Here is a 23,426-nt window from a genome sequence, read left to right on the forward strand (position 1 = left end):
CTGCAATTCTACCGCCATATGGCAGAATAACCTGGGCTTACCTGCGACTGAGAAGGGGGAGACCGTGCCGATCAGGCTAATGAGCTCCTTGCTTTATCTGTAGTTGTATAGCAGTTATATCCTTGTATATAGGAGCAGTATTATAGTAGTTATATCCTTGTATATAGGGGCAGTATTATAGTAGGTATATTCTTGTATATAGGGGCAGTATTATAGTAGGTATATTCTTGTATATAGGAGCAGTATTATAGTAGGTATATTCTTGTATATAGGAGCAGTGTTTTAGCAGTTATATTCTTGTATACAGGGACAGTATTATAGTAGTTATATTCTTGTATATAGGAGGCAGTATTATAGTAGTTATATTCTTGTATATAGGGGCAGTATTATAGTAGTTATATTCTTGTATATAGGGGCAGTATTATAGTAGTTATATTCTTGTATATAGGGGCAGTATTATAGTAGTTATATTCTTGTACATAGGAGCAGTATTATAGTAGTTATATTCTTGTATATAGGGAGCAGTATTATAGTAGTTATATTCTTGTATATAGGGGCAGTATTATAGTAGTTATATTCTTGTATATAGGAGCAATATTATAGTAGTTATGGTTCAGGGAAGAAAGTGTGCTGCACCTCACACCTATGGCTGACACTAGTGCCTCTCGGCTGCATAAAAAGCATCAGAATTCTGTATGTGAATTGATCAAGCCACACTGCCCCATGTACCGCGTGCAGGTATCTGATACACATGGGTCCCTACACTAAGTCCACACCGTGCCAGTCAGCGACCAGCTATGTATTACAGATACACATTCACAGTGGTGGCCGCGGGTCCGCGGTCACTGGCTGCGCTACGGATGTGTGAATGTAGCCTAACAGTAAAACAACCTTCGTAATCTTGTGCACTGTATGGCTGTTCAACTCCGTATACAACAAGCTACGTAGTCCTATTTAATTTGACCCTTTATCACAGCCATCAATAAATTTTCTCAGCAGTTTTTTTCTTTCTGAATTGTATTTGTGGGATTGGACAAGACAAGCTAGTCTTTTCTTCCCATGCACTTGGGTGCCTAGAATACAATGATGTATCAGGCTACATCTCTCCATCAGACTCTGTCTATTTGTCCATATCCTTTATTTTGGGCTCTTCTTATTCTTGGTCAAATGTTATCGAATTAACTTTTTAATACTAATGATAGATCTTGGGGTGATTGTAAGTAGGTGATGACCTTTTACATATGGTGATTCTGAAAATGACTGTGACAATGTCATCCTGTTCTTTCTCTATCAGAATCGGACATAGAAGACCTTCTGGAGGAGCTGCTCTTCTGCCTCATCCATCTCATTGTTGAGGTTCCTCTTCTGTAAGTAATTCTCATCATCCACTGTCAATTTAATATCTGATGGTTTCTGAGTTTATCTCAACTCTTTGTATGAGAATCAAGTAAAAACTGGGCAGCCATACCCTGCTAGTTGTCACTGGATTAACCCTTTATAGCGGTGACATGCTTTTTTTCTTCCTCTCATTTAGAGCCCCCTCCATGATATAGTTAATCATTGTTCTCCAAAGCCACGCTGTTTGCAAGTAGAACACACATGGACTTCATTTCCCTTACTAGTCTGGCCAATCACAGCACAGCTCCTACTGCTATGCCATGACTTAGTGCTGTTGACTATATAGTGCAGTGGACTGAGTAGATTAAACCTTAGGCAGTACATTCAGTATTTCATGAGAGAAGGGATTACTCATGCACTGGGTTTGCAATGTGTCATGTGAGTTAAAAGTAGGGGTTACATCATGCACTGAACTGCGGCTGCTAATAAAGATGACAGGCCTGCAGACTAAAGGGAGGGGGGTTGCTTTCAGGAGGCAGCATTGTGTACAGACACTAGTTGGTATATACAAAAGGAACAGCTGACCAGAATTTTATTTGTTGTCAGGAATTTAAAGAAAGCCTTGATTTACCTTTCTGGATGAGTGTGAATACTGCTTGGGATGCATGTACAGTACATAGCACTAGCTATATTCCACTTTCACTTTATATGTTCAGTTGTGAACTATCACATGGAATGAGGGCCTGAAAGGTGGCTGGTGGAAGGGGAGTCAGAGAGGTGGGTGATGGGGAGGGCCTGAAGGGTGGCTGGTGGAAGGGGAGTCAGGGAGGTGGGGGACAGGGGAGAGCTTGGAAGAAGGTGGCTGACGGGAGAAAGCCTGGAAGTTTGCTATAGAACAAGAGTCAGGGAGGTGGGTGATAGGGAGGGCCTGAAGGGTGGCTGGTGGAAGGGAAGTCAGGGAGGTGGGTGATGGGGAGCGCCTGAAGGGTGGCTGGTGGAAGGGAAGTCAGGGAGGTGGGTAATGGGGAGGGCCTGAAGGGTGGCTGGTGGAAGGGAAGTCAGGGAGGTGGGTGACGGGGGAGAACCTTGAGGGAGGTGGGTGACTGAGGAGAGCCTAGAAGAAGGTAGGTGATGGGAGAAAGCCTTGAAGGTGGCTATAAAACAAGAGTTGGGGAGGTGGGTGATGGGGAGGGCCTGGAGGGTGGTTAGCTGCTTATTTTGCTGCTTATTTGCCTTTTCCCTGTTGAACACCCATGCATACTTAGTCGGTCTGAGCGTTTGTGTTTATGAGGAGGGTGGGAGGGATAGCTGATCTTGGACAAGTGTGAAGCTGACTGCTGTGATGGTGCATTATAGTTAGGTCTCCTATAGACCACCATCTATTGGGCTCTCTGAAGCATTCCCCTGTACTGTGACATATTCTTCCCCTATAGCGTGACTCCATCATTGTGTAGATTATGTCCCTCTTGATAGTTGACGCCTTTCTGAAGAACTTTTGTGGAGCATAAATAGAAACACTTGGACTGACTGGGTAACTATAGACCCCACCACCACCATATAGGAGATGCTGGTTATGAGAACCATCATTAGGGAAGGAATCCCCCCCCCATAAGTATCTCCCCCCTGGACGCCATTATACAGACGCCTCAGTCTGCAGACATCCTGCCTCCATAGTACATAAATCCGCCGCTGCACGTCTTCACACTACAATCTGCGTTCTCTGCAATTTATGTGCCCTGAGCCCGAATACCGAGAAGCCGCCCCTCTTTTGTAGATATTATGAATGTTTTTCTGATAAGCTCCGCTCAGATTTACTGTATGCTAAAAGTGTAATGTATAAATGCATTAATAATGTCAGGGGCTGCAGTAAACAGATGGTCCATCCTGCTCCTCGCCTCCTAGACTGAAGTCTCAGCGGTGGGAGAAGGAGACAGACTGTCCGGCTCTGCTGACAGCCTCCTGTCAGCCAGCAGATAAGAAACCACTAGATCTACAAGAAAGCTGGAAGACCGAGCCCCAACTAGTATTACGTTACATTAAACATGACCGAAAGGGAAAGGTATAAACACCATTACTCTAACATGTAGTGCCGGAAGTATGGCGCTGCTGACACATACGTGATGTATGACGGCTCCTCTATCACACGTATGTTTCAGCAACCTGAGCCCATTCTAATTATGGCTGGTCGATGGGCTAATGTCCGCACCTTCTCAAAGACGTTCAGTGACCACAAAGGAACAGAATTATGTCTATGCTTCATTCCTTATATCACATATCTGGGGAGAGGGGGGTATTATCGCTCCTTGTGGAGATCCAGTGTATGAAGTCTGAACAGGCAATGCTTGTTGGGAAACAAATATGCAAAGGACCTATTCTCTAGAAGGAAGAACACTGTCTCTCTAGCACCACCTATAGGTAGCTATTTACAGGCGGAGAGAGGGTGTATTCCTAAAAGTACATGCCTCAGCTGCTGCAGAACTCTTGTTTTCAACAAGGAGCAATAGCTTTATTCAGGGATTGGCTGCCATAAAGCTTCCCAGTAGCAAGGAGTGCATTGCATTACTAGCCATAAAGTGCTCCTCATACAGTACAGAGCAATATCCAAATACATGGACAGTCATAGTGTGCCTCCAGAGGCCTGACCTGTATATGACCTGCAGTAAACTCTGTATGTGTTGTGTGTGGCTTGTGCCGAAGGGGAAATCCAGCGATCAAATTAAAAAAAAAAAAAAGCAATAAAAGCATATAGGTGCACTCACCAACCCACTACCGACTGTTTGACACCTTTTCCACTTGGCTATGCTGCTCCTAGCCCAAACTTTTCCAAATGAATTCAGTACGTCATGGCACTACATCTACCAGCATGCATTGCACTTGATAACTAACTGCCCAGTTCCTGCCCCTGTCTTGTAGGATCTGCCCACCTCTGGCTCCATCTGCTTCTGCTTTGCACAGTAAACACAGAAACTGTCTATCTACTGTAGGTAGCTTAAAGTGAGTGTCTTCTTACTCCTATACGGCTGGGTTCACACTACATTTTTGCAATCCGTTTTTTTCATCCATTTTTTTTTTTTTTTTTTTTTTTTTTTTGCAAAAAATGGATGGAAAAAAACGGATGCTTTTGTGTGCATCTGTTTTCATCTGTTTTTCCATTGAATTCCATTATTAAATCAGATCCGTTTTTTTTAACGGTCACAAAAATGAGGTCGACTATGTTTTTGTGTACGTTAAAAAAAAAAAAAAGGATTCCTTTTGATCCGCTTTTTTTTTAATAGTGGAATTCAATAGAAAAACGGATGCACACACGTGCATGCGTTTTTTTTCCCCTCTATTTTTTATCCGTTTTTTGCAAAAAAAAAAAGATTTAAAAAAACGTAGGGTGAACCCAGCCTTCTACTGAGGAGAGGCTGTTGTTTCCCTTATCCCTTGGTCAAGTGATCACTGTGTTATCTCATTCGTGGGTGGGGTTACAGATGAGGTTTTACAGCTTGCCTGGCAACACAAGACAAAGATCATGTGACCTCTGTCTCAGAAGGGAGGGGGAGGACAGAGGAGTAGAGACAGAGTGGACCAAGTAGTGAGGATTTTCAGCATCTTCAGGGTGTCAAGATGTGCTGCAACCATCGGCCCTGTTCATGTATTAGAAACCTAATACACAAGCTTAGATTAAGGGTGGGGACTGAAGAAGGTTAAATCTTTAACTGGCCTTCTCCAGGTAATCGACGGTCATGGTTGTCCACATGATGTAACGTGATCTATCAGACTAGACGCCTTCTTCCTTTACTCCAGTTCTGATGCTCATGTGTTCATTGTAGACACTTTGGTTAGTGGACAGGGGTCAGTATTGGCGCAGCTACACAGCCCCATATACAGTACACTGTGATGTCCTCTGTGATCTGGCAGTAAGTTTTCATCAGTTTGGTCTGATCCCACAGATCAGCTGAGCCTTCACTCCCCTCTGGGCACCAGCTGGAACGTCCTTCTGGTACTGACACTTGCCCATTTTCTTGCTTCCATCACATCCACTTCAAGAACTGACTCTTCACCCCTTGATGGGCGCCATTGTCGCATACATTTACTATACATGGCTGACGGGTGTATATTATATTCTTATAAGTGGTCTGTCTTCTGAAGCTCCTCGCCCCTGTTATGTAGCTGAGCCAACCCTATCGCATGTTTGGCTCCTGACCCGTACACTATTTACCAGGCTCTTGTCCTTGTGACTGTGTCATGGTGACAGCTCTCTGACATCTTAACTGTCCCTTTCACCAACCAGAGTGAGCTGGCTGCGAGCGAGTTCTGCTCCGGAGGCATTGGTGGGAACACATAATCCTTGGTATGCCAGGCTTCAGACTGAGGCATTGGATGAATGCTAGAGATGTCAGCCCCTGCATGTCTACCACCCAGCGTCATCAGGACTGAGCCATAAACAGTGACTGTCATCCCCCCAGCCTGTCTCCAGTCATTGGTATCACACACTGGGGGTTTGAGCCTCCGCTATTGTTCGTGATACAAGTATAATCACATTTATCTCCATTATTCAGATTATTCCTCTCTGTATCCAAGATTTTGCCACACTGAAGAAACTTTTGGGGTCAGAACAAACATGGCAGGACAGTATCCCCATGATGGCTCCATTCTGGAACTTCTCTTCTGCTAATTCTGTATTGTGCACTTGTTGTTGCTCATGGAAGTAAAGGAAAAACTAATATTACGCGAATCAACCGCTGCACATTCTGCCATTCGCGCCTGCGCACATTTCTGCCCGTGCCATAGACTCCATTCTATGGTCGGGCGGATTCCATTGTGTGTACTTACCCTTACTGCTCTTTCTGCTTCCGAGATGAGCCCTCACGGCAGGACCCTCCCTCTTAGCCAGCAACTGGCCACATTGGTGTCCCACCTTCACCAGTGATTGGCTGAGCATGAAGGCTCCACTGCTCTCCGAATCAGGTTGAAGAGATGAGCAGTGAGGGATCATAAGAAGAATAATCAGAGCTGTGAGGGGAGCAGGGGTAAGTCGGTTCCTAGTACTGTAATATTATTATATATTCCTTAGCAACTGACAGGAAAAAATGATGTGTTATTTTTAACAACATAAAAAAAATTACTGTCTAAAGAAAAAAAAAATCAACTAATTCCATAAATACAGTTTGTCTCTCAAAAAACAGCTACATTGATAGGAAAATAAAAAAATTAGACTGGCATTCAGTTTTATATAGGGTTAAAAAAATAAAAATAAAATGAACCTTTGTTTCTGTGTGCAGGTTGTGTGTGGTGTCACACTACCTTCCTTAGAACTGCAGTACTGGCCGCAGTCTATGTTCTTGTAAAAAAGCATCCATTTGATTTTTTTTTTTTTTTTTTTTATATGTTGCTTTGATCAGGATTCAGCAATTTCTGGAGAGGCACGAGGCACTTTCGTCATTGTACCTCACTCATTTTGTATAAATTGTTCTTCTCTTCTCTGCATGCCAATAAATCTGATTGATCCATCTTCCTTCAGGATGTGATTTTCTCCATATTGGTTCTGCCAATGGCACCGCTGACCTCCATGACATCCCCCGCCGTGTTGTTGCCCTCTCTCCCCCGCAGGACAATTGTTTTATAAATGGAAGGTCAAAATACTAGGAAGCAGTCAGCGCTATATATCCTGTCTGTGATTGCAGTATATTGTGCGGCAGACAATGTATGCGCGCTGTCATTGACTCGCTGCCAGCCATACCAGGGTCTTCCTGTCGTCAGCCCTTCACTTCCTTCCCATTCTTTTGGCTCTTTCCTCAGATAGCCCCTCATTATTCCCAATCCTTTCTAGTCTAATATCCTCTCCGCTTTCCCTTTTTATTCTATTTCAGGATGACGGTGAATGAACAATTCCTTATTTAGGGAAATTCTTAATTCTTAATCAGGAACTGTCCAGAGCAGGAGAGGTTTTCCATGAGGGTTTGCTACTGCTCTGGAAGGTTCCTGACATGGACAGAGGTGGCAGCAGAGAGCACTGTCAGACTGGAAATAATACACCACTTCCTGCAGGACATAAAGCAGCTGATAAGTACTGGAAGACTTGATATTTTTAAATAGAAGTAAATTACACATCCCTGTCACTTTCTGGCACCAGTTGATTTATAAATAAATATAAATATAATATATATTTATATTTTTTTTTTTTTAGTTTTTCTTGTGAACAACCCCTTTAAAGGGAAATTCCAATGAAACACCATTTTTCTCCTCTTGTACATGGAGCACGGTTGGGAACGATGTTGGATAAATGTAGTGATAATCAGATATGTGATCCCCTGCGGCTCTTTGGCCGCCATCAGTCATGTACTGGGATTCTCTGGCGCGGCTGTTCCCCCCAATAATTCTATATGGAATATATGTAGAGTTGATGGCTTCTTCCTTGTCTCCTGTCGTCCTTGCAGCCGGTCTACGCGTCTACTCATCCTCTATAACATGGAATAATCCTCGCCTTTTCTACATTAATATTTGCGGTTTGTGAAGGAGGAAGAGACTGCACACTGAAGACTTATAAAACCCTGTTCATAGACAAGTAATGGAGGTCAGAGGGGCGAAAATCCCCATTACACCACCCCCACCCACTCATACACAGGGTCTGACTAATGTGTCTCCCATTGGTTCTTTTTTTAAATAAGGGCCCTATGTCTCTGTACCTGGGAAGTTGGTTAGACCCACTTATTTCAGTAGAATTGGCTGAATATGTGATGTGTATGGGAGCGTTCATTAAAGGGGATCCAGGATTAGAGAAAACACAGCTACTTTCTTGCAAAAACAGCGCCACCCCTGTCCTCTTGATTGTGTGTGGTATAACAATTCAGCTCCATTCTTTTCAATGGAACTGAGTTGCAAAACCCCCACACCCAAACTGAGGACAGGTGTGGAGCTGTTTCTGGAAGAAAGCGGCTATGTTTTTCTAATCCAAGACAACTTCTTTAAGGAAGTAATAGTAAAAGATGGGCAATCTTTTCAGTGTCACTGTCACTTTTCTTTGTCCACTGTCCAGAACTATATGCCAGAGCACTTTAAGCTCCTATATTAAAGAAATCCAATGAAAACAAATGACAGGCATGCAAGGAGGTATGGGAACATAATAAAACCTACTTACCAGTTCCTGTGCCCTCCGACCGGTGCTGGAAGTCCTTTTCGTAATGTAACCAGCTCCTCCAGCTGCGATGTTGCTGACTGGCTGATGGATTGCCCGCTCAGCCAGTCAGTGACTGCAGTGGTGTCCCGCCCCAGTCACTCATTGGTTGAGCAGGCAATCCATTAACCGGGTATGTGACGTTGCAGCTGGAGGAAACACCAGGTGATATCCAAATATCCAGCCAATACTTACCAGCGACTTAAGAGGTTTTGTAGTCCTGGAAATCCCTTTATGCAGTAGAGTACAGTATCACTACTTCGGACTGATGTTCCCATGTAAATAGGGCCAGCGATCAGTGATTGATTGCCACTTCTGGCCGGTCAAAAAATGATCTCCACAGATGGCTGATTAAAGGGGTATTTCAGTCAGGTATAATACATATCGACTCATTCCCCCCCCCCCTTCCTAGGGACTAACAATTCCTTTCATACATATTATCTTTTCAGTCTCCCAGTTCTGAGCTGCTGCTTTCTGTTGAAGACACAGAAAACTGTGTGAGCTGTTCACTCCGCTCTGAACGCCCTTCTCCCCCCTCTCTTCCGAGACAGCTCATGTAAACAGTGTCCCTGCCCGGCTGTCTCTGCACTCGGTAAAGCTCGGAGAATTTAATCACAGGGAAGTCATCAGCAGCTTGGCCTTATATTAACCCTCCTGGAGTCCTGGTGTCACATAGTGCAAAAACACTATCGACCCAGGTTACATGAGCTGTCTCAGAAGGGAAGGGGGAGGAGGGGGAGACGGAGTGAGCAGCTCACACACCATTTTCAGCAGAAAGCAGCAGCTCAGAGCTGGGGGAAGGAGACAGAGAAAAAGTAATAACAAGTATGGATGGAATTGTTAGTCCCAGCAAGGGGGATGGTTCAAAATGTATTTTATCAGAGCGGAATACGACACGATTAGGAGATTAGCGTCTCGGATCATCTATTCCTTGAGCAGGTATGGGGGATTCTGAGCTTGGCTTCATGTCCATGCTCCATGGAGGACCCTCCACAGTGATTGATACCTGAGTTGGTGCAACCATCTTTTTTATTTATTTTTTTTCCCTCTTCATTTGGCGGTGTAATTTATCATATTCTGCCCTCTCTGTATGATGAAAACTCCTCTCCTCGATATACATGTCTCCACCATAAAAAGAACAGAAGCCGCCTTCTTTCCACCGCCGAGCCAGAACGTCATACCATATAAACAGCGCATTAAGATATAATTACTAGACATTGGATAGATAGAACACGGAGCTGGGATGATTTCAGGGGAATGTTTTCTTTGGAGGGAGCGGACAAGAAGTTGGGGCCAAACACCACTTCCTCTATTCCTCCCCCTCTGGTGGTTGATGATAGCACTGGGAATATCATGGATGCTCTGACCTGAGCTGCACAGGAAGAGAACACCTAGTCCTGACTAAGAACAATTTAACTTCATTTCTGACTGTGGAAAAGTGATACTCAATCTTGTTTTTCTGCTCATTTTTTTTTTTTTTTTCCCTTCCAATTTTTTTTTTTTTTTTTTTTATGCATCAATTTCTTAACCGAGCTAAATAAGTCTTCACAATCTACAATATCTGTTCTGTAATGGAAAGCCATTGACCTGCCCAAATATAGCTCCTTGTAGACCTGCGGAGAAGAACAGTATTTATTAGTGGAACATAAATTATTCTGGGCCAAACAAACCTAAAAAGTGCTTCCTTTCTAGTGACTGCGGAGCCTTGGCTATCACTGTGTGTGGTTCTAAGCTCCGGCCTGGGCCCTGTGATTTCCTAATATATCCTTAAAGTGAATAGGGCTTTGTTGTTTTTTTTCTTTTCCTGATACAGAGCTCCAAATCCTCTGCATAGAGTTTACTTAGACTAGTGTTTTGTTTGAGCCTTCTACTCAGGGCAGCCTGAAAAGTAATGATAGTCATGTGTTATATACTGTGTTATATACCATCACTACAATGACTCTGTCCTCTCTTCCAGGGATATAACATACAGCATCCTCCTGGAAGCCGTCACTGCCCTCGTAGTGTTCCTGTCATATCAGCTCTTCCGGAAGGAGATCATCCATGAAAGCGTCATCCACAAATACCTGATGCAAGGCCGCTGGTAAGTCACCATTGTATACAGTATGAAGTGTCTCTAGGGCACGGCTGCATTGCAGTATCATTTGGCAATTGGCATAATGGTAATGCAACTCTGTAGGAAACACAAGGGCCCCATGTTTGTTTGTCACTGTGTACATTCTTTTACTGATCCTATCCTATTACATCCTGTATTATACTCCAGAGCTGCACTCACTATTCTGCTGGTGGGGTCACTGTGTACATACATTACATTACTTATCCTGTGTTGTATCCTGTGTTATACCCTGTATTATACCCCAGAGCTGCACTCACTATTCTGCTGGTGGGGTCACTGTGTACATACATTACTTATCCTGTACTGATCCTGAGTTCCATCCTGTATTATTCTCCAGAGCTGCACTCACTATTCTGCTGGTGGGGTCACTGTGTACATACATTACTTATCCTGTACTGATCCTGAGTTCCATCCTGTATTATTCTCCAGAGCTGCACTCACTATTCTACTTGCGGTGTGGTCAACCATGCTATTGTGTACACATAAAAATAGCTTTTTTTTTATCATGTACGTCAATGGGAGGCATCCTGACAGATCAAACAGATATGTGTATAGGTAGATACGCAGTGCGAACCCAGCCTTAGTGACAGCCGATGGGCAACAAGAGAGCTCTGACTGCGGCTTATCTCTTCCGGAACAAAGTGGTCGGGTGCTGATTGTCCATCACGCCCGACCACTATCACCTCCAACATCATCTGTCAGTGGTTGTTTGGGTGAGCCCCATACAGCTTATATTGTCGTCTGAATCTACCACAAGTACAAAAGTATAAGGCATACAAGGACCTCAAATCTTACTCCCACCTATGAGATGATATGAGAATAGACAGCCCTTTGGCTCCATCACCTCAAGGGATAATTCTATAACCAGTCCTCACAAATTAATGTAAGAATGGCCTTTCCTTCTATCCGCAGTCTTCCTTACACTAGTCGACTGGTAAAGACGTTACTGTATAACTTCATCAGACAGGAGAAGAGCCCCCCGCCGGGGTCCCATGTTTTCCAGCAACAGGCAGATGGGGGCGGTCTACTCTATGGCTTGGCCTCCGGAGTGGCAAGTGAGTAATGTCATTTTTTTATTAGCTTACGTTACAGTAATTCATGATATGTACAGCATTGGGGGGTCCTTCCACGATTGGTGACATATAGTTGATGAAAAATGTTCATTCTAGACCAGGGGTAGGGAACCTTGGCTCTCCAGCTGTTGCAAAACTACAACTTCCATCATGGCCGGACAGCCAAAGCTATAACTTTGGCTGTCCAGGCATGATGGGAGTTGTAGTTTTGCGACAGCTGGAGAGCCAAGGTTCCCTTTCCCTGTTCTAGAGGTTGGTTGTCGACTCCTATGACATCATTCTTCTTTTAATACCAACACTGTACTGCTGTGTAGGAAGACTGCTGGAGTGGGCCATAGTTGCTGAGTATGAACCACAAATGACCAACGAACGAGCAAACGTTTATCCATCACCTGATCAGACTGCTCTGATAAGCTGAGAAATCATTGACTGTCAGCCATACATCTCCCATCATTGCCAGATAGCGCCGCATGAACGATTCAACGATTGACTCATTGAGCCTTGTGCAGGCTGCGTAGATGAATGCTGATGTCAGAGATTGGCACTGGTTTACAGATAACCTTGGCCCTTAAAGACTCCGGCAATTTTTTTTTTTCAAACCAACTGGTGTCAGAAAGTTACAGATATTTGTAATTTACTTCTATTTAAAAAATCTTAAGTCTTCCAGTAGTTATCAGCTGCTGTATGTCCTGCAGGAAGTGGTGTATTCTTTCCAGTCTGACACTGTGCTCTCTGCTGCCACCTCTGTCCATGTCAGGAATAAACCAAGATGGGTGGCACTAACGGTGTAAGTCCATGATAGAAGGCAAGACACTGATGGTGCAAACTGTAGAAAAATAGTCATATGTATGAAATCTTGGAAGTAAAAGAGAAACAGTTGCACTCACCGCTCCGGTCTTCTTAATTTAAGGCAATATTACACAGCTTAATGTTCCGGGGGAAGTGAACGCCGGCCTGTAATTCTTACCTTGTCCAGATTGTCTATTGAAGTGAGCAGCAGTCTGCTAATACCACTCCTACTAGATGAAGCAACACGCAACAGACCATTGGGCATGCTGGCTGATTGTGGTCTTTTAACATATCCTATTACGCCAAGTATGGCGGATAATCGTTTAGTGTAATAGGGCCTTTAGTGTGTCATCCTGACCATCAAAGACCAGAATGCCTTTGAAGATATGGACAGCCAAGAAACAGAGAGATGAGGGTACGGCATTCTAGGTCCCACTGACTATGCCATCTTTTCTCTAAAGGGAAGAAAAGTAACCTGCTGATAGCTTCCTAGTGAGCACAGGGTGCTGAGGATGAAGGCATGTCTCTTACCTTCATCCTCTGCGCCGTTCCCATGCAGTTTTTAATGTAATCCTGTGTCTGGTAAGGCTGTTTGGAGCACTGCTCCCTGCCCCAGAGCGCCGATTAGGCCCACTACTTTTATAATCGTTACAAGGGGCGAGCCAGGGCCAAGTCAGTGTTATTGGGGCGGAGCAGTGCTCCAAATGGCCTTACCAGACACAGGATTACAGGGATGATGCTGAGGATGAAGGTAGGAGACATAGCTCCCTACAGTGCACAGGACGCTGAGGAGGATGGTGTCAGCAGATTTGTCTGATCCCTGAGGGCCATCACTCTACCCTGAACAGAGACAGGGATGACATATATATGGCTTATATATGTAAGTCACAGGCCAATGCTAGTTATTGCCATACAACACCACTATACGACTTGATTATAATATAGGTTGTTTCTGTTTTATGCAGCCCAGCACATGGACAGCATGAAAGTGATAGATTAATGCCAGAACACTATGATTTACTTTAAGGGGGTCTCCAGTAAAAAAAAAACAAAAACGGTTCCATTATCCATAGGCTAGAGTAAAAGAAAGAGATTTCTGGGGGTCCTACCTCTGTACCTCCTGATGATTTCCAGATCGCTTTCCGGGTGTTATGAATCATGTCATGTGCCGCACATTTTAGTTTTCAATAAGCTGCTGGGACCCCTGTAAGTAGTGACAGTGAGGGGGGCTGCTCCCCATCCTGCCAGCCTTCTGTGATGCATCTCACCTTAGTCATTTATAGGGAGAGAGATGCATCACTCAAGGCCCCTGGTCCACCATGTTACTACTTCTGTAAGCAAGGTGTAATAAGAGAGCAGTAAAAGTATACACCCATATAGCCGTATACTATATTAGTAATCACCCTCCTTTTATGGTCAAACAGTAAAACTAAAAAAAGTGTAAAAAAATGTAATAAACAGAAAATATACTTTAAAAAATAAAATTATTGAACCAAAGTATTAAACCATACCATTCCTGTTCTCCCTGGTGGTGATGCCTTCAGCCGTCAGGGCATCTTGGGAGTTGTAGGTAGTTTTGCAGCAGCTGATGAGTTACGAGATCACAGATTGTTATTTCATCTTCCCAGGAATCACCAGCATGTCTCGCTGTCATTTCTCAGGCTTCAGGCCTCCTTCATACCTCGGCACAGAAAATTTTTCAGTTTTCTTTTTTTTTTTTTTTGTAAGACTGGGTGTTGTAATGAGTCCTGGTCACTAGGGGGCGCCGGTTGCACATGGTAACCACCATACTGTCTGGATTGTCTCATTGGCAGGCGACGGTTTCGCTGCGTTCCTGTGATGTCTATTATGTGCTTCGGTTGCGCTGTGTTTATCGCCTAGCAGAGTTTGTTTTGGCCTCCTGGTTAGGAGAACCATTACAGGATCTCATGAAATTTCCCTGCGCCGCCTCTATAATTTATTTCTTAGACCTTTTTCTTTCTTTTTTTCCCCCTTAATCATCTAGCGCTCTGCGATTACACATTTTCCTTCATTCCTCAGATATGTTATGGGACGGGCTGATATATTATGGCGTTTATTAAGGCGGCTCACACCCCTTCTTTGATACCGTTCTGAGAAATTTGTATGAGTTCTTATGTGTATGTAACCCCTTCTTGTCTGGAGCGGTTAAGTCATTGAGGCCTGACCCAATATCCCTGTGATGTCTCCTGTGGTATCAGCATCCTGTAAGGTGTGGACCCCATATCCCTGTGATGTCTCCTGTGGTATCAGCATCCTGTAAGGTGTGAGGACCCCATATCCCTGTGATGTCTCCTGTGGTATCAGCATCCTGTAAGGTGCGGACCCAATATCCCTGTGATGTCTCCTGTGGTATCAGCATCCTGTAAGGTGTGGACCCCATATCCCTGTGATGTCTCCTGTGGTATCAGCATCCTGTAAGGTGTGAGGACCCCATATCCCTGTGATGTCTCCTGTGGTATCAGCATCCTGTAAGGTGTGAGGTGCGGACCCCATATCCCTGTGATGTCTCCTGTGGTATCAGCATCCTGTAAGGTGTGAGGTGCGGACCCCATATCCCTGTGATGTCCCCTGTAGTATCAGCATCCTGTAAGGTGTGAGGTGCGGACCCTATATCCCTGTGATGTCCCCTGTGGTATCAGCATCCTGTAAGTTGTGAGGTGCGGACCCCATATCCCTGTGATTTCCCCTGTGGTATCAGCATCCTGTAAGGTGTGAGGTGCGGCCCCCATATCCCTGTGATTTCCCCTGTGGTATCAGCATCCTGTAAGGTGTGAGGTGCGGCCCCCATATCCCTGTGATTTCCCCTGTGGTATCAGCATCCTGTAAGGTGTGAGGTGTGGACCCCATATCCCTGTGATGTCCCCTGTGGTATCTGCGTCCTGTGCGGTGTGAGGTGTGGACCCCATATCCCTGTGATGTCTCCTGTGGTATCAGCATCCTGTGCTGTGTGAGGTGCGGACCACATATCCCTGTGATGTCTCCTGTGGTATCAGCATCCTGTAAGGTGTGAGGTGCGGACCCCATATCCCTGTGATGTCTCCTGTGGTATCAGCATCCTGTAAGTTGTGAGGTGCGGACCCCATATCCCTGTGATGTCTCCTGTGGTATCAGCATCCTGTGCTGTGTGAGGTGCGGCCCCCATATCCCTGTGATGTCCCCTGTGGTATCAGCATCCTGTAAGGTGTGAGGTGCGGACCCCATATCCCTGTGGTATCAGCATCCTGTAAGGTGTGAGGTGAGGACCCCATATCCCTTTGATGTCCACTGTGGTATCAGCATCCTGTGCTGTGTGAGGTGAGGACCCTATATCCCTGTGATGTCCCCTGTGGTATCAGCAATAGATCCTGTGCGGTGAGAGGTGCGGCCTCCATGGATGGGACTTGTTTCTCCAGCACATACCTTACATGATCCATTGGATTGGATTGGATCTGGAGGACGAGTCACCATCTTCATATTTCTCATTCCTGAACAATGTCTGCAGTGTGGCCCCGGGGCATTATCCCCTACCATTAGGGGGTCCTGCGGCCATGAAGGGGGGGACTCGGTGTGCATAATGGTTCGGTAGGTGGTCAGTGTCACAGTAACCTCCACATGATGCCAGGACACAAGGTCTCCAGCAAAACATTGCCCATCACACTGCCCCGTCGTCTTGTCTTTTTCCAATAATACATCCTGGTGCCATCTCTTCTTTGGGTAAGTGATGCACACGCACCCGGCCGTCCACACGACGTCCATCAGACCAGTCACCTTCTTCCAATACGCCATGCTGCAGTTCTGATGTCCGTGTGCCATTGTTGATACTCCCAGCAGTGGACTTGGAGTCAGTATGAGCACTCTGACCAGTCGACAGCTACAGAGCAATCTGCCATGTCCTGCGTGATCACAGCCAGTGAGAAGTTTCTCAGCACATTGCTCCACAGCAGCTCTTCCATGGGATTGGACTAGACTGGCTAGCCTTCACTCTCCGTACACAATCAGTCACCCAGCCATGGTTCTTATTCCTTTAAAGGGAACCTGTCCCCCCCCCATGCCAGGGCAGAGCCTGGTCCCCCCCACTAGAGAACCTTATACTTACCCTGTGCACGAAGTCCCACTCCTGGAGCCGCTCCCGCTGCCAAGATATTGCCGTCTGAAGCCCGGTGCGTGCGCATCAGAGATGAGTCCGACGCTCATAGAGAATGAATGGAGCCGTCATTCTCTATGAGCATCGGACCCATCTCTGATGCACACGCGCTGGGCTTCCAACAGTGATATCATGGCAGCGGCTCCAGGAGCGGGACTTCGTGCACTGGGTAAGTATAAGGGTCTCTAGCGAGGGATCGGCAAGGCTCTGCCCTGGCACGGGGGGTAACAGGTCCTCTTTAAAGGGGTATTCCACTCAAACATAACTTTTGATATGTTGCCGCCCATGGTGAGACTAAGAATTCATTCCATACTTATTATCTATTCAGTCTCCTTTTCCCAGTTCTGAGCTGCTGCTTTCTGCTGAAAACACAAAAATCTGTGTGTGAGCTTTTCTCTCTGTCTCCCCCTCCTCTCCTCCCTTCTGAGACGGCTAATGTAAACAAGTCCCTGGCAGGCTGTATCTGTAACATTGTAACTTCTTTGTAATGCTGAGAGAGTTACTCACAGTGAGTTCATCAGCAACTTGACCTCATATTATGTTGTTTGCTATGGCCGCCTCCATTCTCTGCATCTACATCTATTATCCTTTAGGACATTTGCGGATTAGGGTATCATTGTGCCCTCTGGACATCGGTGACCCTGCCTCCCTTGGCCCGCTCTCACACCGCACACGTTGGCTGTACACCCAGCGCTACCACCAGCTCATTACGCTGATATATGTGCTGAAACAAACCCAGGGAAAAACCATTATGGATTCTGTGCTCTTTCCTCCCCGTGTGATGAGAATTTCCCCCATAAGGAATTTATTTCAGCGCGTGGAGGACGAGCCAGACGTGCTTTATTCCTGAGCCTCCTCCGTGTGCCGCACACAATTAGCTCCGGCCTCGCTCGCTCTATTGTTCCGCTGCCAGCTGTTTCATATTTTCTATGCTGTCCCTTTTTAATGTGTTTTCCATGGCATCTTTAACCAGCTGCATTCCAGTGCTGGGTGGCGCCCTCGCCAGGGCATGCCTGGGTGCTGCATCCTTTTGATTCCGTTCCTGATCAGAAATATATCTACTATGCTTGATAGAAGCAAGACTGAAGAGGAGGACGTTAGGATCTCCAGAATGTGTATACATTGGTCATATTTCCTTCAGTGTTGGTTGCTGTTTGTTTACCATTACAATGACTGATCTGCACTGTGTGTTGGAACTTTAAAGGGGTAGTCAAGTTATTTTTTTCTTTCAAATCATGTCGGGAAGCTGTATACATTTGTAATGCACTTAAAAAAAAAAAAAGTCAAGTTTTCCAGTACTTGTCAGGTGCTGTATGTCCTGCAGGAAGTGGAGTATTCTTTTCAGTTTGACACGGTGCTCTCTGCTGCCACCTCTGTTTATGTCAGGAGCTGTCCAGACCATAGAAAATCTTTCCTGCTCTGGACAGTTCCTGACATGGACAGAGGTGGCAGCAGAGAGCCCTGTGTCAAACTAGAAAGAATACATCACTTCCTGCAGGACATACAGCAGCTAAAAGTACTGGAAGCTTTTTATATAGCAGTAATTTACAGATCTTTATAACTTTCTGCGGTTTAAAGTAGCCTTTTAAGCTCTGCTTGCTCAGATTACCTGCACCATATATGAACAAGCTTATTGGCAACATATAGATTGGGTAACTACTGTACATAGATTGGAGGACACTGTAATCAATAGGTGATGTGAATGAGGTCAAACCAGGCAAATGGGCCTCAATAAAGCATGTTAGGGACTGGCTCTCTAGATATTATCCCATAAATCATTAGTAGGTAGATGGAGAGTAGTAACTGAGCATGTGTGTCCTCCAGCTCTCAGATCAGTAGGTGGACAGGGAGAGGACTGAGCATGTGTGTCCTCCAGCACTCATCCCAGTATGTGGCTTAGGAGAGTTCTGAGCATGTGTGTCCTCCAGCACTCAGCTCAGTATATGGACAGGGAGAGGATTGAGCATGTGTGTCCTCCAGCACTCAGCCCAGTATATGGACAGGGAGAGGATTGAGCATGTGTGTCCTCCAGCACTCAGCCCAGTATATGGACAGGGAGAGGATTGAGCATGTGTGTCCTCCAGCACTCCACTCAGTATATGGACAGGGAGAAGATTGAGCATGTTCGTCCTCCAGCACTCAGCTCAGTATATGGACAGGGAGAGGATTGAGCATGTGTGTCCTCCAGCACTCAGCTCAGTATATGGACAGGGAGTGGATTGAGCATGTGTGTCCTCCAGCACTCCACTCAGTATATGGACAGGGAGAAGATTGAGCATGTGTGTCCTCCAGCACTCCACTCAGTATATGGACAGGGAGAAGATTGAGCATGTGTGTCCTCCAGCACTCAGCTCAGTATATGGACAGGGAGATGATTGAGCATGTGTGTCCTCCAGCACTCAGCTCAGTATATGGACAGGGAGAGGATTGAGCATGTGTGTCCTCCAGCACTCAGCTCAGTATATGGACAGGGAGTGGATTGAGCATGTGTGTCCTCCAGCACTCACCCCAGTATATGGACAGGGAGAGGATTGAGCATGTGTGTCCTCCAGCACTCACCCCAGTATATGGACAGGGAGAGGATTGAGCATGTGTGTCCTCCAGCACTCAGCTCAGTATATGGACAGGGATTTAGCAATGCACACTATACACCATTATGTGCCATACCATGTAAGTTAATCCCCGGACTGTAGACGGGCGTTTGATTGTCAGACGTTCATTGTCCGTTTTTTGTGATCTGACCAATGTACAAGTAACACGCCATTATATAGTGGGTCAGCCCCTTTTACTAATGCTTATTTCACATTATCACATGACTATTGACTTGGACCATTAACAAAGGTCTAGCAATGCATTGTGTTATGTGAGATATCTCTGGGCGCTGAAAACACCTGAAGTGCCGTCCAAAGATTTTCTCGCTTTGTCTTTTCAGATAGTTTTGTCGGATTGCTTACTATTCTGCTATCACAGTGACCGTATCGGCGCCCCCCAAGCCCAGGCCAAATCACTTTATAATCATTCGAGCCCATTGGCTGGACCCTGCCAGCTCAGCACATATCACTAAATCTATAATGAATCGCCCTGATTAATTCCAGTCCAGCACGAAAACTGATCCTCCCCCCGCCGGACGCGGCTCCAAGTATCACTTGTTAGACGGAAGTTGTGGCTCGGTGTTTTCTAGAAGGAGCGAGGACTCAGTGCTTGTCATTTCTGAATAATGTTGTGCCATCAAGAAATAAAAACAGCCTGATCTGGCAGCGTCCGATGTGAGTACGGCCAAACAATTCATATCTCCTGTTTGACTTGTAATAAATAGCCCCAGATGTGGAAAGCATACGTATTAGTAAGGAGACATGGCATGGGCCGGTTTGCATTTAATATATAGAAGTGCAAGCATCACATAAACAAGTACAAATCTATATAACTTCCCCTCTTTCCCTGCAGGCTGCCGGCTTTTAGAAATCGCCTTCAGACTTCTCCTTCAACATTTAGGGTACTATTACACGGAACGATAATCGGCCGAATTGGCCCGATTCGGCCGATTATCGCTCCGTGTAATAAATGCAACGATCAGCCGATGACAACGATCATCGGCTGATTGTTGATATAGGTTAGACCCTATTTTTGTCGGGCGCCGACCGCTCACCGCTACGTGTAATAGCGGTGCGTGGCCAGTGATATACGTTACCCATCCACGTTCCAGGGCTGCTCCTGGGGTCCCGCACGCGCTCTAGCTTCACAGCGGCCTGTCAGCTGATAGGCCGCTCAGCCAATCACAGGCCGCGGCGGTCCTGGCCTGTGATTGGCTGAGCGGCCTACCAGCTGACAGGCCGCTGTGAAGCTAGAGCGCGCACGGGACCCCGGGAGAAGCAGGACCAGCCCTGGAACGTGGATGAGTAACGTATGCCAGTTTAGCAAGGGCTGCAAGGACATCGGTAACTATGTCCTTGCAACTCTTGTCAAACGATTATCGGGCCGTGTAATAGGCCCAGTATCTCTATGGAGATAGAAGCAGCGTGGGGGGGGGGGGAAAGGTAAAGGCCCTATTCCACGGAACGATTATCGTCCGTATTCGTATTCATGTCGGCTGATTGTTCCAGCCGTTTTTTTCCGACATGTTGTAAAACAACCAACTGATATAGCAGCGATCTGCTGCCATCGCTTTGTGGCATGCTCTATGGGCTGCCCGGACGATCCAGCGATCACCTGGGCAGCCCCCCCGCAGCTCCCTGCGGCCCCTCCCGCACTCGCCCGCTCGCTGCTGCCACGTGGAATTTTGCTGCTTCCACGGCACTGGCTCCTGATCTTTTCTTACCTATGTTTTAGTACTTTTTTAAAAATGTACCTGTATTTCTATCTTGTGTCTTTTGCGCACTAGTGTCCTGTGGGTGACAGCGCCAGCCTGTCAGGAGTTAAGGGCCGGCTATTTGTTTTCTATCTCTGCTCCAGAGTATTTACTTTGGAGAAGCTTTGACTTATTATGTATTTGGAAAGTGCTAACTAAACATCCAGGGGGGGAAAAGCGATTACAGGAGGAGGCCGAGGGGACAATCGCAGCAGCCGAGGGGGTGCGGGGAGATTTGGGAATGTGTCCAGTCAGGAAGCTGTCATGCCAAGGGCTGAGAGCCTGGAGACTCGGTCTAGTCACTGTGGTGCCAGTGATGTCCAGAGGTCGGTCACAAGACCCTGATATCTTAACTCAGTCTGTCATTTGTGCAGAGCACAGCGCGGCCCTGGCTGGGGTCTTTTCAGATAGCCGCACGTATCCTTCTAGAGATTACATTGTTACCCAGGGAGCAGGACTGCTAGATACAGATTAGGGATCACTATGGGGCTACTCGGATGTATACGGAAAAGAGAGATGCAGAGAGTACAGGGAAAAGGTGATAAAGAGTAAGCAGCCGGGAGCTTAGTAACCCCAGAGTGACCACCGGAAAGGTCACCGTCTGAATGATTGCAGCTATTACGCATACGTGGCGGTTTTATGATCCTGACCTTTTTATTTGTTGGGCGACCAGACTCCTTTTTGTGACATTGAAAGCTGTATATAAATCCAGCGCCAGCCCCTGACAGCCAGAGATTCACAGGTGGGGAAAGGCTGCCTTGGGCCTCATGCGCTTACACAGCTAGAAAATTTTATACAAATTTCTTATTGGGAAATTTTAGAAAATTTTCCTTTTTGTTGGGCACAGACACCCGGTGTCTGGTATTCCAGCATGGATTACCCCATTGAAGTCTATGGGAGCATGCAACATTCTGGACAGCACAGAAACTGGACGGAATTCTGGATATGTTGCTAGGCAGCTTGAGCTGGGGACGTACTGGCGGGTGATGCATCTGGTCCATTAACTGTATGTGCTCTTGATTAGAAGCGCATTTAGTTCATTGCGGCACTGTGATTGACAGGGCAAGGAGCCATTGGCTCCCCGTCCTGCCTGTCAGTCTTGTGAACGTTTTTACTGTCAGAAAATACTGATGATTTCCTTAAGCACTTACCGATCAGTATTTTCTGACATGAAGTTAGATAATTTTTATTTTTTACAAAAAATGATCATATTTTAGCTCCAGAAATTTTTAGTTTTAGTCGTCCTGGTTGCTAATTGTTACAGGACGGATCATGAATATTCATGATGAGGTGGCCAGAAAGATAGTACCACCCCAGTGCACTAACCCTCTAACTAGCAGATCAATAAAAAGTATCCCCAAAATGGTGACACAGATGAACATAATAAAGGTAGCTTAGTAATAACAGTCTCTGGCACTATAGGAAAATTAAAGGGGTTATCCAGTGCTACAAAAACATGGCCACTTTCTTCCAGAGACAGCACCGCTATTGTCTCCACTTTGGGTGCAGGTTTTCTCTGTTCCATTGAAGTGAATGGAGCAAACCCCACCTGAACTGGAGATGAATCATATTGTCTCTGGAAGAAAGTGGCCATGTTTTTGTAGCGCTGGATAACCCCTTTACCGGGCAGGTTAGATTCTTGAAGTGAATCCTCTGACACTGTTAGATAGCCCTTACATCAAGGAGACACATGGTACCTTTCATATATGCATCTTTCCTTCCAGAATAAAGAAGGTGCAAAGTGTCAGAGGTGTTCCAGAGCTCTTGAAGTCCTTAGAGCTATACCACCTCCTCGCTCCCCCTCCCATCCCTATCCCTGCTTGAGACTGTCAATCAAGCAGAGGATGGTGATGGGATGGGGGACTAAGGAGACATTCCAACTTGCTGTACTTCAGGATCAGGATCTTTGGAACGTCTGACACTTTGCACCAGAGGATAAAAGCAAGAGTCTGATGCCCTGTGTGTCCCTGACCTAACAGCATCTAACAGTGTCAGTAGTTGGGACAGTGAATTGGCAGCTGACACATTCCCAAGGTGTTAGATTTGCTGAATTGGTTAATAAATCCAGCCCACCAGCGGCTGCTCCTACTGCGTCAGATCCTCCTGCTCTTGGAGAGATAAGCGTCAGCAGTGGGGTCTGACAGCAGCTTCCTTCCTTGCCCTTTCAGAACACATGAATGAGCTGCTGAGCTGGTCATCCATATGAATGTGGGGGCCAGGGGAAATAGCTGTTGGCTGATGAAGGCTATATCATGTGCATGGCGTTTGGTACATGCATTGTGTTCCAGGCAGGACTAGGCACATTCTGAAGACGTCCTGCATTGTTGATGGGAACGAGACAACCGTTTCCAGTGAAAAACAATGGGATCACTTGTGCCATCAGTTTCCTTCCAACTTTTTTTTTAATAAAAATCTGGAGGAATTGGAGCCTGACTTCTTGAATAATATGAACTAGTCCAAGT

General features: G+C 45.9%; 1 protein-coding gene across 1 annotated transcript in view; it reads left to right on the forward strand.

The window, feature by feature from the left end:
* The window catches only part of DYM (dymeclin), a 201,393-nt gene that overhangs the window by 32,573 nt on the left and 145,394 nt on the right, over nt 1-23,426 (forward strand). The window contains exons 6-8 of the mRNA XM_069963208.1: nt 1,295-1,367; nt 10,455-10,580; nt 11,526-11,668. Of these exons, the coding sequence (XP_069819309.1) occupies nt 1,295-1,367; nt 10,455-10,580; nt 11,526-11,668 (342 nt within the window). The remainder of the gene's footprint in view (nt 1-1,294; nt 1,368-10,454; nt 10,581-11,525; nt 11,669-23,426) is intronic.

Source organism: Dendropsophus ebraccatus, chromosome 3 (assembly GCF_027789765.1).
Source record: "Dendropsophus ebraccatus isolate aDenEbr1 chromosome 3, aDenEbr1.pat, whole genome shotgun sequence".
Taxonomy (NCBI): Eukaryota; Metazoa; Chordata; class Amphibia; order Anura; family Hylidae; genus Dendropsophus; species Dendropsophus ebraccatus.